This window comes from Salmo trutta, chromosome 22 (genome assembly GCF_901001165.1).
Source record: "Salmo trutta chromosome 22, fSalTru1.1, whole genome shotgun sequence".
NCBI classification, from domain to species: Eukaryota; Metazoa; Chordata; class Actinopteri; order Salmoniformes; family Salmonidae; genus Salmo; species Salmo trutta.
In genome coordinates, this window is record NC_042978.1 from 30450067 (window position 1) to 30463776 (window position 13710).

A 13710-nucleotide genomic window follows, 5' to 3' on the forward strand; every position below is an offset into this window, starting at 1 on the left:
CTGTTGCATTCGCCAAAACAATGAGTGATTCCCCAAACAGGAAAACAGCCTCCATTTCCTGTTGGAGGACCCATTAAAATTCTTTCATATTCAATCAAGAAGAGAGGTGGAAAATTGAAAGAGGGATGAGATGGTGCAATTTCATTACTGCAATGATGGCATAGTAACACACAGCCACTGTAACTAGAAGCACCCACTTGCGGTAATTCATCTTCTCTCTGTCAGTGAAGATTATGAGAATTTAGCAGAGATCCAAAACTCTGCAGGAGCAAATAATGTCACTTTCCATCTCCTCATGTCTGTTTTGCTGTGAAATTATGTGTTATGGGATAGGGAATAGATTGTCAGATATCAGAGGTAATTTTAAACAAACAAACTGTGTGGTGGACTGTTTGGCTATGCCGCTGTCACTGGGAATTGGCAACAGAGTGGACATATTGGATATATGCATGTGAGTACGCCACAATAACTTCTCATATTAACAGAGACAGAGACAATTAGTACCACCTGCATGCACTTTAATCCAAAATGGCCACCACACAATGCCACAGTAAAGCCAACGTTGTCTGGCAAAGCAATTCTACAGGATTATATTCTATGTGATAGCTTTTTATAGATAGTAGTTTTGCCACTGGGAACCATTGTTGATGTGTTGAGATCACCTGGGGAAGTTTGAGGGATGAGAACAGATATCAGTAACAATCTGTTTGACAACTAAAGGCACACTGGATTAATTTACCACCTTTCCTCATACTGTAAAAACCTGCAGTATAGTTTCCTCCTGGGCACACACTGGTTGAATCAATGTTGTTTTCTTGTCATTTCAATGGAATTAGGTTGAACCAATGTGGAATAGACATTGAGTTGACATCTGTTCTCAGTAGGCTGTCGCCTTGTACCATTAAAGCTGTTGATTTTAAGGGAACATTGTATAACTTGATGCAGTCCTTATGTAAGATACTGATAAGAGACCAAAGTCTGTAACAGATACAATTACCTTGAATTATCCCTATATTCCCCCATAGAAATATAATCAAAGTGATTATATGTCTATGATGTCCCAATTAGCAGTTGTCATCTCAGCACAAATTTTGTCTGGTCGATTAATACCAGTTAGCAATTTGCTATGTTTACATCCAATTGGCGATATTCTAAAATCTGCATTAAAGAAATATGCAAATTTTCCCACCAGAGATAATGTTTCCATCAAAATGACTTGTTGCCGATAAAAAGTTGTACATGATGACATCAATTACTTTTGCGTTTTTATATACCGATAAAAAACTAGACTGATTGTCTTATCACTAAACATTTTGCGTTATAAAGAATGTCCCCACTCTGGTATTTGCATGTGCGCTCTTGCCAACAGTTCGCAGACAGTGCGCAGATTCTGTCTGCGAGATTCCTATTACGGACAAAAGCAAGATTATTAAGCATCGAACATCATGTCAACAGAATAAGACCCTTGATATTTATTGGAAAGTTGCATCAAACCCGTCACCGTGCACTTTCACCACCCTGTGAAGTTCATCATAACGTATGTCGACTGTAGACTAATAAAATGCATGCTTTCCGGAGTCGTAGTGGTAGGACCACAAAACATATCACCATATCATTGCGTGACTTCAAGTTTACTTCGATATGATGGTTATTATATAAATATTTGCGCATAATATTTGCGCATCATTAATTTTACAGACACAAAAAGATCCCACCCTATCAACCGTATTTTGTTTTGTAGACATTTAGAAGGTTTACCGACTGTTTCCATCAGGACGGTCGTGACATGTACTTTACTCACATAAAAAGATTGGATGGAAACCTGGTTTATGAAAGAAAAAAAACACAGCCGACATAAAATACAGTGCTCAGCATTTCTACCAGCCAACGAAAGGGCTTTAATAATATTACTGTTAATCAAGGGTTGGTTGTAATCTAGCGCGCCTCAGACACAACCTTGCAGCTGACAGTAGACTCTCAGGGGATGGTGTGATAATGCAGAGTAATAACTATTAAGAGCCCACTAATCACTTGGCCACATGATAAGACTATTAATCTTACCGCCAATGAAGCTCAGTCCCGAGAGCTGTGATGGGCCTGCACTAGCCAGAGGAGAAATATTAAAACGCTTTAACGCGGGAAGCAGATCACCATAGCCCATAAAACACCCAGCACAAATCCATAGATGTCAGAATCCCGTCTGCGGTTTCCCGGTCCGTGTTCAATACCTTTCCAACTCACGACGGACAGGATATATGACACACTTTCCACTAATTTTATATCACGAGCCAATATGTGAAAATGTGTTCAACGTTATGACAAATCATACGTTTTTCCCCGTACACTACAGTAATCAATATATTTTACCTGAACAGATATCAGAATATGCATATGGCCATGTGCTTGTAATTACCTTGATACACTCAAATCATTTAACTGTACTATTTACCCACAATGGCTATATTATGTAGGTGCCTAGGTGCATACTGTAGATACAAAACAGCTACAATAGTAGATTGATTTTGATTAGTTGATTAGTAGATTGATTGATTAAGAAATAACCACAATAGCTACACAAGTAGGTGCCAAACTTAAACATTTAAGTTTTCCCCTCCTTTTCTCCTTGAAAGCCATTTATTTACTTAACCTTAGTTGACTTAATTGCAGTTCCTTTAATTCAATAAGTTTCCACTACTAGACTATCCTAGATGGGGTGAGAACTTTCCACATCTCTTTTCAAGGCTTTCCTTCCAGTGGTATTTACTTCACGACTTTAAACCCCACATGACACTGAACGTGCTTTAGCAATTTGATAGTGGATATAACATTCAGCCTGCTTTGGTGTACTAACACGTTGGTAGGTAGTTTCATCTGTCCATCTGACTATTGATTCTCCCTATACCTAATCTAGACTACCTGTGGTCTGACTCTCCTATATATCTCTGAAGAGAACACTGCTATGAGACTCACCTGTTTACCTGTAAACCGCCCCTACGTCAGAGTTACCTAAACTTAGTCCTCGAGACCCCTTGGTTTTTGCCCTAGCACTACACAGCTGATTCAAATAATAACTAATCATCAAGCTTGGATCATTTGAATAGGCTGTGTAGTGTTAGGGCCTGAGGACTGAGGTTGGGAAACACTGCCCCATGTACAAGCCCTGCTATACAACTCACCGGTATATCTTGTAGCGGGTGGAGAAGCCCTGCCGGTTCCTCTCAACGAAGTCTGTGTACTCCTGGGAGTGGTGGAAGGGGCCCTTGTCGGACAGGAGCCAGTCCAGGGGCCCTCCGGGGCGGTTGTGGGGCAAGCTGGTCGACATAGGAGCCCCGGCCCAGAGCCAGACCCAGCAGTGCAGGCTGACACTGAGGAAGCCCCATAGAGCCATCAGAGATTGAGGGAGCGAGGGAGGGAGGGAGTGAGGGAGGTAGGGGTGGAGGGAGGAAGGAAGGGAGGGGTGGAGGGAGGGAGGGAGGGAGGGGGAAGTAGAGGGAGGGAGGGGTGTGGGGAGGGATTGAGGGAGGGATTGAGGGAGAGAGGGGTGGGTGGAGGGAGGGGGAGTGGTGGAGGAATGGGATCAGTAGTGGAAGGGGTTCCTACACTTGAGCTCACTCCTCCTCTGGGATGACCGGGGAATCTGCATTCCCTCACATCCACTGTAGCACCTGGGAGAGAAAGACATAAATAATTGTCACTTGAGAATGTACTGTTCTTATAATCATCAGGCACCTTCATCTTTTAAGAGATCCCATACTGTATTTTACACGTCAAACAATCAGAACTCTGATCTCTTTAGCTCTTATGGAGTAAGTCACTAGTCATCTGTTTTGAGACTACACTTCTATTCCACCTCTAGTCCGAGCCTCCCATTACTCAACATCTCCCTCCTAAGGGTTGTCAATCTCTCCCCTGCAGCTGGGTCCAAACCAGATGCTTGGTTTAAAAAAAATCCCATTACTGTATTCTGATGACAATCTGTCAAGTGAACTCAGCCATGTGACCATGTGTGTGGGAGGGTTTCAGAAATCATTATTCAAAACAATACCGCAAGACGCCGGGGGGTAGACGTGAGGGCAGGTGCTAGGAGATGTGTGACAGAGAGTGAGAGAGTGGGAGAAAGAGAGAGATGGAGAGAGAAAGATAGAGAGAGCGCGAGAGAGAGTGTGGGAGAAATAAAGAGAGATGGAGAGAGAGAGACAGAGAGAGAAAGGGAGAGGGTGAGGTAGTCTGAGAGAGAAAGGAAGAAAGAGAGAAACAGAGGCATAGAGAGTGTGGAAAAGAGGCAGATAGAGAGAGCGACAGCGAGAAAGAAAGGGAAAGGGTGAGGTAGTTTGAGAGTTAAAGGAAAAGAGAGCGAGACAGAGGTTAATGACTGATGTTTGACCCCACAGAGAGAGAATATGGACTGCCATGAATAAATGTGCTGGTGGTTTTATTAGATGAGTCACTGTCATTCACTCTGTATGCCACTCAAAAGCCTTGCCCTTTCTGACCCTCTGTGTGTGTGTGTGTGTGTGTGTGTGTGTGTGTGTGTGTGTGTGTGTGTGTGTGTGGGCGTGTGCGTGTTTGTATGGCCATAATGAACTGCAGACTGGGTGTTAATTCACAGATAAGTGGATATCCCTCACTGATGCAAACACAGGCTTTATCTGGTTCACAATGCTTTTTCCTATGATTACACCAGATTCAAATGCTCTGGTTTTGCTGCATGACATTTAATTCCTCAGTGCAGACATCCGTGCATGGCCATGCATATTGATGAGGTGTGTGTTTGTGGGCTTGTGTGCATGAGTGCGTGCATGTGTGTCTGTGTCTGTGTGTGTGTGTGTGTGTGTGTGTGTGTGTGTGTGTGTGTGTGTGTGTGTGTTGGGCGGGGGGGTTTGGATCTGAGTACACAGCAGGAAGCAAACAATGGAGCGCTGTTCATTTCAGCACAGTGGTGTTCCACATAGTGAGATAGAGATGGTGAGGGAGGTAGGGGGGCTACGAAACTATCCAACCATGGCAATCCTCAGTAATTCCCTTTTAACTTTGTTTTTGTTGCTGTTGTTAATGTTAAACAGTGAGATCGTTTTCCAACTATAACAATTTTCATCTTGTGGTGTTGTATCAACTCCATTTTCAGGCAACAACTACGCTATCTACTGGACCTCTCAGCAGCACATAGGCCTAGGGTTTACATGAGTTTTTGTAAACATGGTTTAAAAGTGACCTTGGCTTGCAGCGAGGGGACTGTCTATCCTGTTAATATCAGAATAGAGGACAGGGGTCATGTTTAAAGACACTTTAATCCTATCACCCCACAGGCATGGGGCCAAACAAACGCTAATGCAGGAAGGAAAATTCTCTCCCTCCCTCTCTCATTATCTTTCTTCTCTCTCCCTCTCTGTTTACCCTCTCCTCCTTCTCATTCTCTTTCTCTATTCTCTCTACCTGCTTAATGTAAAAGTCCAATAAATAAAAATATCTGTCTACAGATTCAGACATCACCAGCTCTATAATCACATTATCAGACACAACACGTCTAACCAGACTGTTGTTATTATCTGTCTGAATCATATCAGGTGCACACCATTCCCACTTGAGAAGGGCATTACTGGATCACATTTGTGCATATGTGAAAACACAAACTTTACATATTCATCAAATGTCATTAAATCGCCTTTCTTTGAGACGCGAGCAAAGCTGTGCATGAATATAACATATAGATTGCCGTGGCCTAGGCTGTGGTTTTGAAGTGAAAGGCACGTTCATTATTACCAGCAGTACGAGAGAGAACAAGGGCTCTTGTTGTTCAACTGAAATATGATTGTACACATTGTGGGCCATCTTTAACCCAGGTCTGTGTGAAGCCACCACACAAAGGCCAGTGATGGGGGTGTGTGTATGTTAGGCAAGAGACGGGGGGACAGGGGGACGTGTCCTCTGGGTGAAAAGAGTGTAATTGATGGAAGAAAAGGTACAGAAGAAAGGCTATACAATACATAATGAGCCGTGTAGGTCTTTCAGAGTATAGAAAGGAATGTAGAATACCTCTCCAATAGTAGATGGAAAGAAAATATACAGATAATGAGAGTAATCAATTTACACTGTATTATAGTCAGTAATTACCAAATGACGAAAGGTAAATATGTAGACAATTGTCATTGCTGCTCTCCAATCACTCACAGCAAAACTAAATTCCATATGATTAGTGTTTTTTCATTGGGCATCAATTTTCTTTTACCTATTCATACTTAATACTGCAATGTACTAAATCAGGGTCGCACAGAGTGATTCTTGGTAGTCTTACGCAAATATACTTTGAAATAAAAGTATACACCTCTCACACATGGTTATGGGCTTTAAAAAGAAGACAACAGCACCAAGTCAGATATAAAGTTGAAATGTATTACAATTTGAGTTGGCATCCCAACATCACACTTTTCTATACAGTACCAGTCAAAAGTTTGGACACATTTAATCATTCCAGGGTCTTTCTTTATTTTAACTATTTTCTACATTGTAGAATAATAGTGAAGACAGCAAAACTATGAAATAACACATATGGAATCATGTAGTAACCAAAAAAGGGTTAAACAAATTCTTCAAAGTAGCCACCCTTTGCCTTGATGACAGGTTTGCACAATCTTGGCATTCTCTCAACCAGCTTCATGAGGTCGTCACCTGGAATGCATTTCAATTAACAGGTGTGCCTTGTTAAAAGTTCATTTGTGGAATTTATTTCCTTCTTAATGTGTTTGAGCCAGTCAATAGTGTTGTGACAAGGTAGGGGTGGTATACAGAACATAGCCCTATTTGGTAATAGACCAAGACCATATTATGGCAAGAACAGCTCAAATAAGCAAAGAGAAACGACAGTCCATCATTACTTGAAGACATGAAGGTCAGTCAATCCGGAAGACTTCAAGAACTTTGAATGTTTCTTCAAGTGCAGTCTCAAAAAGCATCAAGTCATGATGAAACTGGCTCTCATGAGGACCGCCGTAGAGGATAAGTTCATTAGAGTTACCAGCGTCGGAAATTGCATCCCAAAAAAATGCTTCACAGAGTTCAAGTAGCAATCACATCTCATCAACTATTCAGAGGAGACTGCGTGAATCTGGCCTTCATGGTCAAATTGCTGCAAAGAAACCACTACTAAAGGACACCAATGAGAAGAAGAGACTTGCTTGGGCCAATAAACACGAGCAATGAATATTAGACTGGTGGAAATCTGTCCTTTGGTCTTATGAGTCCAAATTTGAGGTGTGTGTCTTTGTGAGACGCAGAGTAGGTGAACGGATGATCTCTGCATGTGTGATTCCCACCATGAAGCATAGAGGAGGAGGTGTGATGGTGTAGGGGTGCTTTTCTGGTGACACTGTCAGTGATTTCTTTAGAATTCTTGGCACATTTAACTGCCATGGCTACCACAGCATTCTGCAGTGATAGCACAAACCAGATGGGATGGTGCATAATTTGTTTTTCAACAGGACAATGACCCAACACACCTCCAGGTTGTGTAAGGGCTATTTGATCAAGAAGGAAAGTGATGGAGTGCTGCATCAGATGACCTGGCCACCACAATCACCCAACCTCAACCCAATTGAGATGGTTTGGGATGAGTTGGACTGCAGAGTGAAGGAAAAGCAGCTAAACAAGTGCTCAGCATATGTGGGAACTCCTTCAAGACTGTTGGAAAAGCATTCCAGGTGAAGCTGGTTGAGAGAATGCCAAGAGTGTACAAAGCTGTCATCAGGGGAAAGGGTGGCTACTTCAAAGAAGATCAAATAATAAATATATTTAGATTTGTTTAACACTTTTTTGGTTACTACATGATTCCTTATGTGTTATTTCATAGTGTTGACGTCTTCACTATTATTCTACAATGTAGAAAACAGTAAAACTAAAGAAAAACCCTTGAATCAATAGGTATGTCCAAACTTTTGACTGGTACTGTACATCACAGAAGACTGAAATATAACAAAACTGTATGACATAGAAACACTGGCTTTTTGTCGTGTTTTTAAAAATAATATTTATTAATTATGAAATTATGAAGAAAAAAAACTTTCCACCAATGATGCCAAAGAGGGAACTTTTGGTCATTGACTGTAGGAAAGGTCTATATGTCACGTTCTGACCTGTAAAGGTGTTATTTGTTAGTGTTTAGTTTGGTCAGGATGTGGCAGGGGGTATTTGTTTTATGTGGTTCAGGGTGGTTGTGTGTATGTGTCCATGTAGAGAGGGGTGTTTGATTTATTAGTCCAGTGTTTTGGTTATTGATCTATGGTAGTGTATTTCTATGTTCTGTCTAGTCATTTGTATTTCTATGTTTAGTTAATTGGTGTTGGGGCCTTCAGTTGGAGGCAGCTGTCTATCGTTGCCTCTGATTGAAGGTCCTATAATTAGGGGTGTGTTTGTATTGTGGTTTGTGGGTAGTTGTATGCTGTTTTGTGTTCTTCACCTGACAGAACTGTTAGTGTCGTTTTCGTAATTGTATACGTGTTTCATTTTGTTTCACCTTCTTCAGTATTAAAAAGATGAGTATACAACTCCCGTTACACTATACCATGGTTATAAACATCACTTGATCCTTGACAAAATAAAAAAATGCATTAGCTTTCAACAATAAACAACTTTCCTTACACACAAATCCTTAACGTGGCCGACTTTAGGTTGTGCTCCACATCAATCTACAGCCTGTGACCGACCCGAAGCAGAATCACCTCAGCCTTGTCACCCGACACACCATTCATTATTCAAACTTTCTATCCAACAACATTTGTGATGGAACCCAACCTACAAGGTTTCCATAAGTGAATAAAAATACACAGATTGTAATCTGTCATTTATATTGCATCTATATGACAAGGTTTTGTTTATTTCACAAAGGGACCATTTCATTTTGGAACTGCAGATATTTTAGGTATTATGATCCATTGCCATTTGGTAGTTTATACCAAATGGCAATTCAGATTAATAAAAGCCCATCTGCTTTAAACTCTGTACTGTTTTTACGGCCGGCATAATGGCTGGCTATATTCATTAAGCAACACCTAATATCAGCCATTCTAGATGAAGTGAGTGATCTGTCATAGATCCATAGGAAAAACCAACTTATCTTCAGTAGGTTACCAAAGAGGTCAGAGGTCATTGTGGAAGATTGTGGAATTCCTTTAAAGTCACCTATTCAGAAAACCTGACAAGACATGAATCCAGTCCTGGAATTACCAGTGCCTCATTCCTCACAGGCATGGTACTAGGTCTACAACAGGTGACTGTATAGACACTAGAGCAGGGGTACTCAACTGTTACACTATGAGGTCCGGAGCCTGCTGGTTTTCTGTTCTACCTGATAATTACACACACCTGGTGTCCCAGGTCTAAATCAGACCCTGATTAAAGTGGAACAATGAAAAAATGCAGTGTAACTGGCTTCGACGTCCAGAGTTGAGTTTGAGGGCACTAGAGCATACATAAAGGAAAGAGAAAATGTGACCTCTTTGAGAAATGTTCTGAGATTATGTCAATGAATGGAATTATTAATAATCAATATTCATTATTTAGCAAAGATTTAGGGCAATCATCTCAATGTAACATCTAAATTGGTCAAAGAGCTATAGAACCAACCATCCTGGCCCCTTTTCAAGGCTTACAGCACTATGTACTAGCAAACTATGCTGCATGCACGAAGAGAGTGAAGACATTAGTAGCGTATTATAGTTACTATTATTATTATACTATTACTGTACTAGTATTATATTTTTTTAAATGTCCTGTTTTCCTGTTCTGTCTAAAACTGTCAGAATAAAGAGCAAACTGTCACGATTCCCACCGACGGTGGCGCCCCCTCCTGCTCGGGTGGCGCTCGGCGGTCGTCGTCACCGGCCTATTAGCTACCACCGATCCCCTTTTTGGTTTTCCCTTTTTTTGGTTTTGGGCACCTGTGGCCAATTAGCTATTAGAGGGGGTATTTAGTTTAGCTGGCCCGTCCGTTGTTTGTGCGGGATTCATTTTGTTCTTTGACGACGTGTTGTTCGTCGGCTTTACCTGGTCGTCTATTCTGTATTTATTCCCTATGGTTGGGAACTTTTGTTTATTCAGTGTTATTAAAAACACCACTCCCTGTGTTCGCTGCTTCCTGCGCCTCATTCCTCCTACCCGACTACCGAAGCCATTACACAAACTCAAACCATCAACAACAAAAAATATAGAATTGTATATTTTGTTAATAAAAATTGTTTTTTACTGCTGTGCATGATTGCTGGTCAATTCAGTCAGAGTGTGTACAACTACAACTACTACTACTAAAGGTCTAAAGTCTGTCTCTAATGTACCTGTCTTGTTGACAGACACTTAACTTACATCCAGAGACTGTGCCATGTTTACTTCACAGTGTCAGCCCTACCGCAGTGGTTAGATATTCTCTCCCTCCATGGCTTAGAGGATATACTGTACTGTTGTACGCTTGATGAGATTTGGGAACTCCCCAACCTAATCTGTCTAAAGCATTCCACCAGCCGCATTCAGAGGGGAGAGAGAGAGAGAGAGAGAGAGAGAGAGAGAGAGAGAGAGAGAGAGAGAGAGAGAGAAGGTGGGTGAATGAGGGAGAAGAGAGAGAGCAGTGTGTCTCAGAACATCTGTTCAGCCACTATACCCATTAGGACACCGGAGCCATACAGATGATGCGCCTTCCCTTCGCTGGCACAGCAACTATGCTAATGTGCGGAATGGCTTTCACTTTTTGATATCTCCCAGCTTTGAATACATTTGAAGGCGGAGGGAGGGAGGGAGGGAGGGAGGGAGGGAGGGAGGGAGGGAGGGAGGGAGAGAGAGAGATGGATGGAAGGAAGGAAGGAGGGAGGGTGAAGACGAGGAAGGGGAGATCAGGGTGGTAGGTGGGGGGGTTGATTAAAGAGTTTCATTAGAAGTTCATCAACAGGATCCAATTTGTAACTGGTGCACTTTGAAACTAGTCTGCGAGCCATCCCCAAAAGCATCTTCAAAGTGTGGAAACAGGAAGTGATAAACTTTACATCTTCCCCTCAGTGCTGACTAACAAGGTTTTTGGCCCTAATTAACCCACATACAGTATCTCCCCTCCCACGGTACAACTGTCAACAATACCTTTCATACAGATGCCAGGGGGGAAAGCAAAGCCTTTGTGAAATGATATTATGTCTGCATGTCCACAGCTCCTCGCCTGTAGTCGACTGTCTTACACGTAAACACATAAAGAAAAGCTTCTATGTCATGCAAATGACTAGTAGGGGGTGGGGAAAGCATCATAGAGAAGATATCCCATTGAAAACATTTCAAAACCAATATAAGAAGGCAGAGAGATTCTGTTGGGGTGTTAGAAACAGTGGCAGACAGTGTCAGGTGGTGATAGACAGAATTAAATGTAATTTCTAATCTGGCTGTCACTTTGAGTAATGGACTGTTTGAGTACAGATTGATGCTTCAGGGGACAATAGATGACTGCCTGGCAGTGGTGTAATACAGTATGCAATCAGAGCAGCATGTTAGCTAGTGGATGCTATGTAAGCTAGCATGGACTACAGCAAGTTATTGACTGCTTGGAAGGAATAATAAATGAATTGAACAAACATGTGAAGCTACTTTATGATGGCCGGTACTCTAACTTGTGTTACGCATCACAGGCTGATTCATCTTTCTGTTTGAAAAACATTAGGCACAGTTCACTGCAAAAGAAAAACAAACAATTTCAGTGTAGTGAAAATGTACAGTTTCCCTGTTCTTCCAGCCCCCAATCAGTTTGAAATGAGCATTGACTCAACTGCACTTTATTGTCCCTCTAATCACTCCGACATCAATGCAAATGTATTCAAAAATCTAATCAAACACTTCATGAGCTCATGTTGTGCAACATTTCTATAGGCTATGCAATTGCGGGAGAAAACAGTGATGGCCTCTATCAGCTTTCTATAGGCTTGGCCTACTATATTTATTTCTCAACTTTCCTAATATTAAGCACATTGCTTCTCTTTACAACAGGAGTATAGTCTATCTGGCTAGCATGAAAATAAACCACTAGGAAAAACGTCCTCCATTCTCGATTTATGTGCATAGATTACATGTTTTTTCACGCTGCCCCTGTTTCGATACAGGTGCACGATAATGGTCCATTCTAAATCCAAACAAATGTCACACATATTATTTAGTATATGTAAAGACAAGATTAAATTAAGAATATTCTGACAGGTAACAATATTAGCTTATCACTTGTGAATGATGCCCAGCATAAGAAACAAAGCCTTTTTTTTGTGACTTGTTTGAATCATAGTCGCACACCTCATGCAGCCATACAAACTTTATTAGAACGTATAGGCTTTTGGGCTAAGCCCTAGCCTATAGGCCTATATGTTTTAATAAGGTTGTATCACAACTAAAGTGGCCAAATAACTTCTTAAAATTAAACACATGAATCCGCTTTACAAGGGGTGTAGAGCCTAACTGGCATATATAAGCAGCGCGTGAGTTTCCAGTTTGGGGAAGATAATTTTCACCATAAAAATGCACCTTTATAATTAAAGGGTTACATTCAAAATTGCATTTCCAGTCACTTTTGATAATGGTGTTTTCCGCTAATGGAACATTCCCGCTTAAAGCCTACTACCATGTGTGCATTGATGAGCTTATAATGTGAAGAAATAGCCTAATAGTTTATCAACATTTTAAGATAAACGTTCTGATCTGTTGCGTCAGTCACATTGCATACAAAAATGTTTGATGCCAGAGGTTGTATTCACTTGGGATCTATCGCACCCCACAACTGTCCCAGACTATGTTTGGAATATTTATTTCTCGCACAGAATAGGTCAACTTTTGTACTACAGGGGATAGTAGATTGACATAGGCTCGTGCTTTTTCTGTTCGTTAGGCCTACTGATCTTGTTGGCTGACGAAAAGTTAATGTGGACAGTTCTTCCAGTATCTTCAATATGTACCTCGGAATTGGATAAGGACATGCGCGGTGGCGACGCCGGTGTGTCTGTCTTAACTAGTAGCCTGTGAGAAAGACCTGATCACGTGACGCAGAGCTGTGAGTGAGAGACACCTCGGATTGCACAGCACACTTAAGAGAAGGGCAAAACGCAGCACTCCGGGCCGCAAAAGGCATGGATTTTTTTAGGGTGTATTACGGCCACAAAGGGTATGACATGGTAAAATTCGAGGCATTATCAAGTGCTTGTCAAATTGTGAATGGGAGACTATTGGAGTGTGTACGGCCTGCACAAAATACAAAGCAGAGCTCATGCCTTTCAATCAACTTTTTCGAATCATCCTTAGAGTCTCATCATGCAGCCATACAATGTATTAAAAATCAAAACATATAGCCCAACATTTGTAGAACAATTAAAGCTACATTAATAGCTATATATTAAGCATACAGGATTAACTATTTATTTGTTAACCGCTCAACATAGAATAGCTGCATGTGCTCACTCCCTCAAATCGGTTGGAGAAAGTATTGATATTTTATTCAGCTTTGTTCAATTGTATTCTTCATAATATAAAATAATGCCACGGAATTATAAGCAAATCTTGTCTGATAAATGAACTAGTGTAGCCCACAGCCATTTGACGTAGCCACATCAGGACCTAACATAAGGACAACTCAGAGTATGCTATTCTGTTCTTCTGAAATAGACTACATTTTCTTCATATCATGCTTCTTTAGACCTGTCTAAAATAAATAAT

At 41.2% G+C, this 13710-nt stretch overlaps 1 protein-coding gene across 1 annotated transcript in view; it reads right to left on the reverse strand.

Moving 5' to 3' along the window:
* LOC115158566 (BMP/retinoic acid-inducible neural-specific protein 3) overlaps nt 1-3452 on the reverse strand; it is a 42359-nt gene extending 38907 nt beyond the window's left edge. Inside the window, exon 1 of the mRNA XM_029707669.1 lies at nt 3177-3452. Coding sequence (XP_029563529.1) covers nt 3177-3388 — 212 coding nt within the window. The 5' untranslated portion in view covers nt 3389-3452. The remainder of the gene's footprint in view (nt 1-3176) is intronic.
* Nucleotides 3453-13710: the final 10258 nt, after the last annotated feature.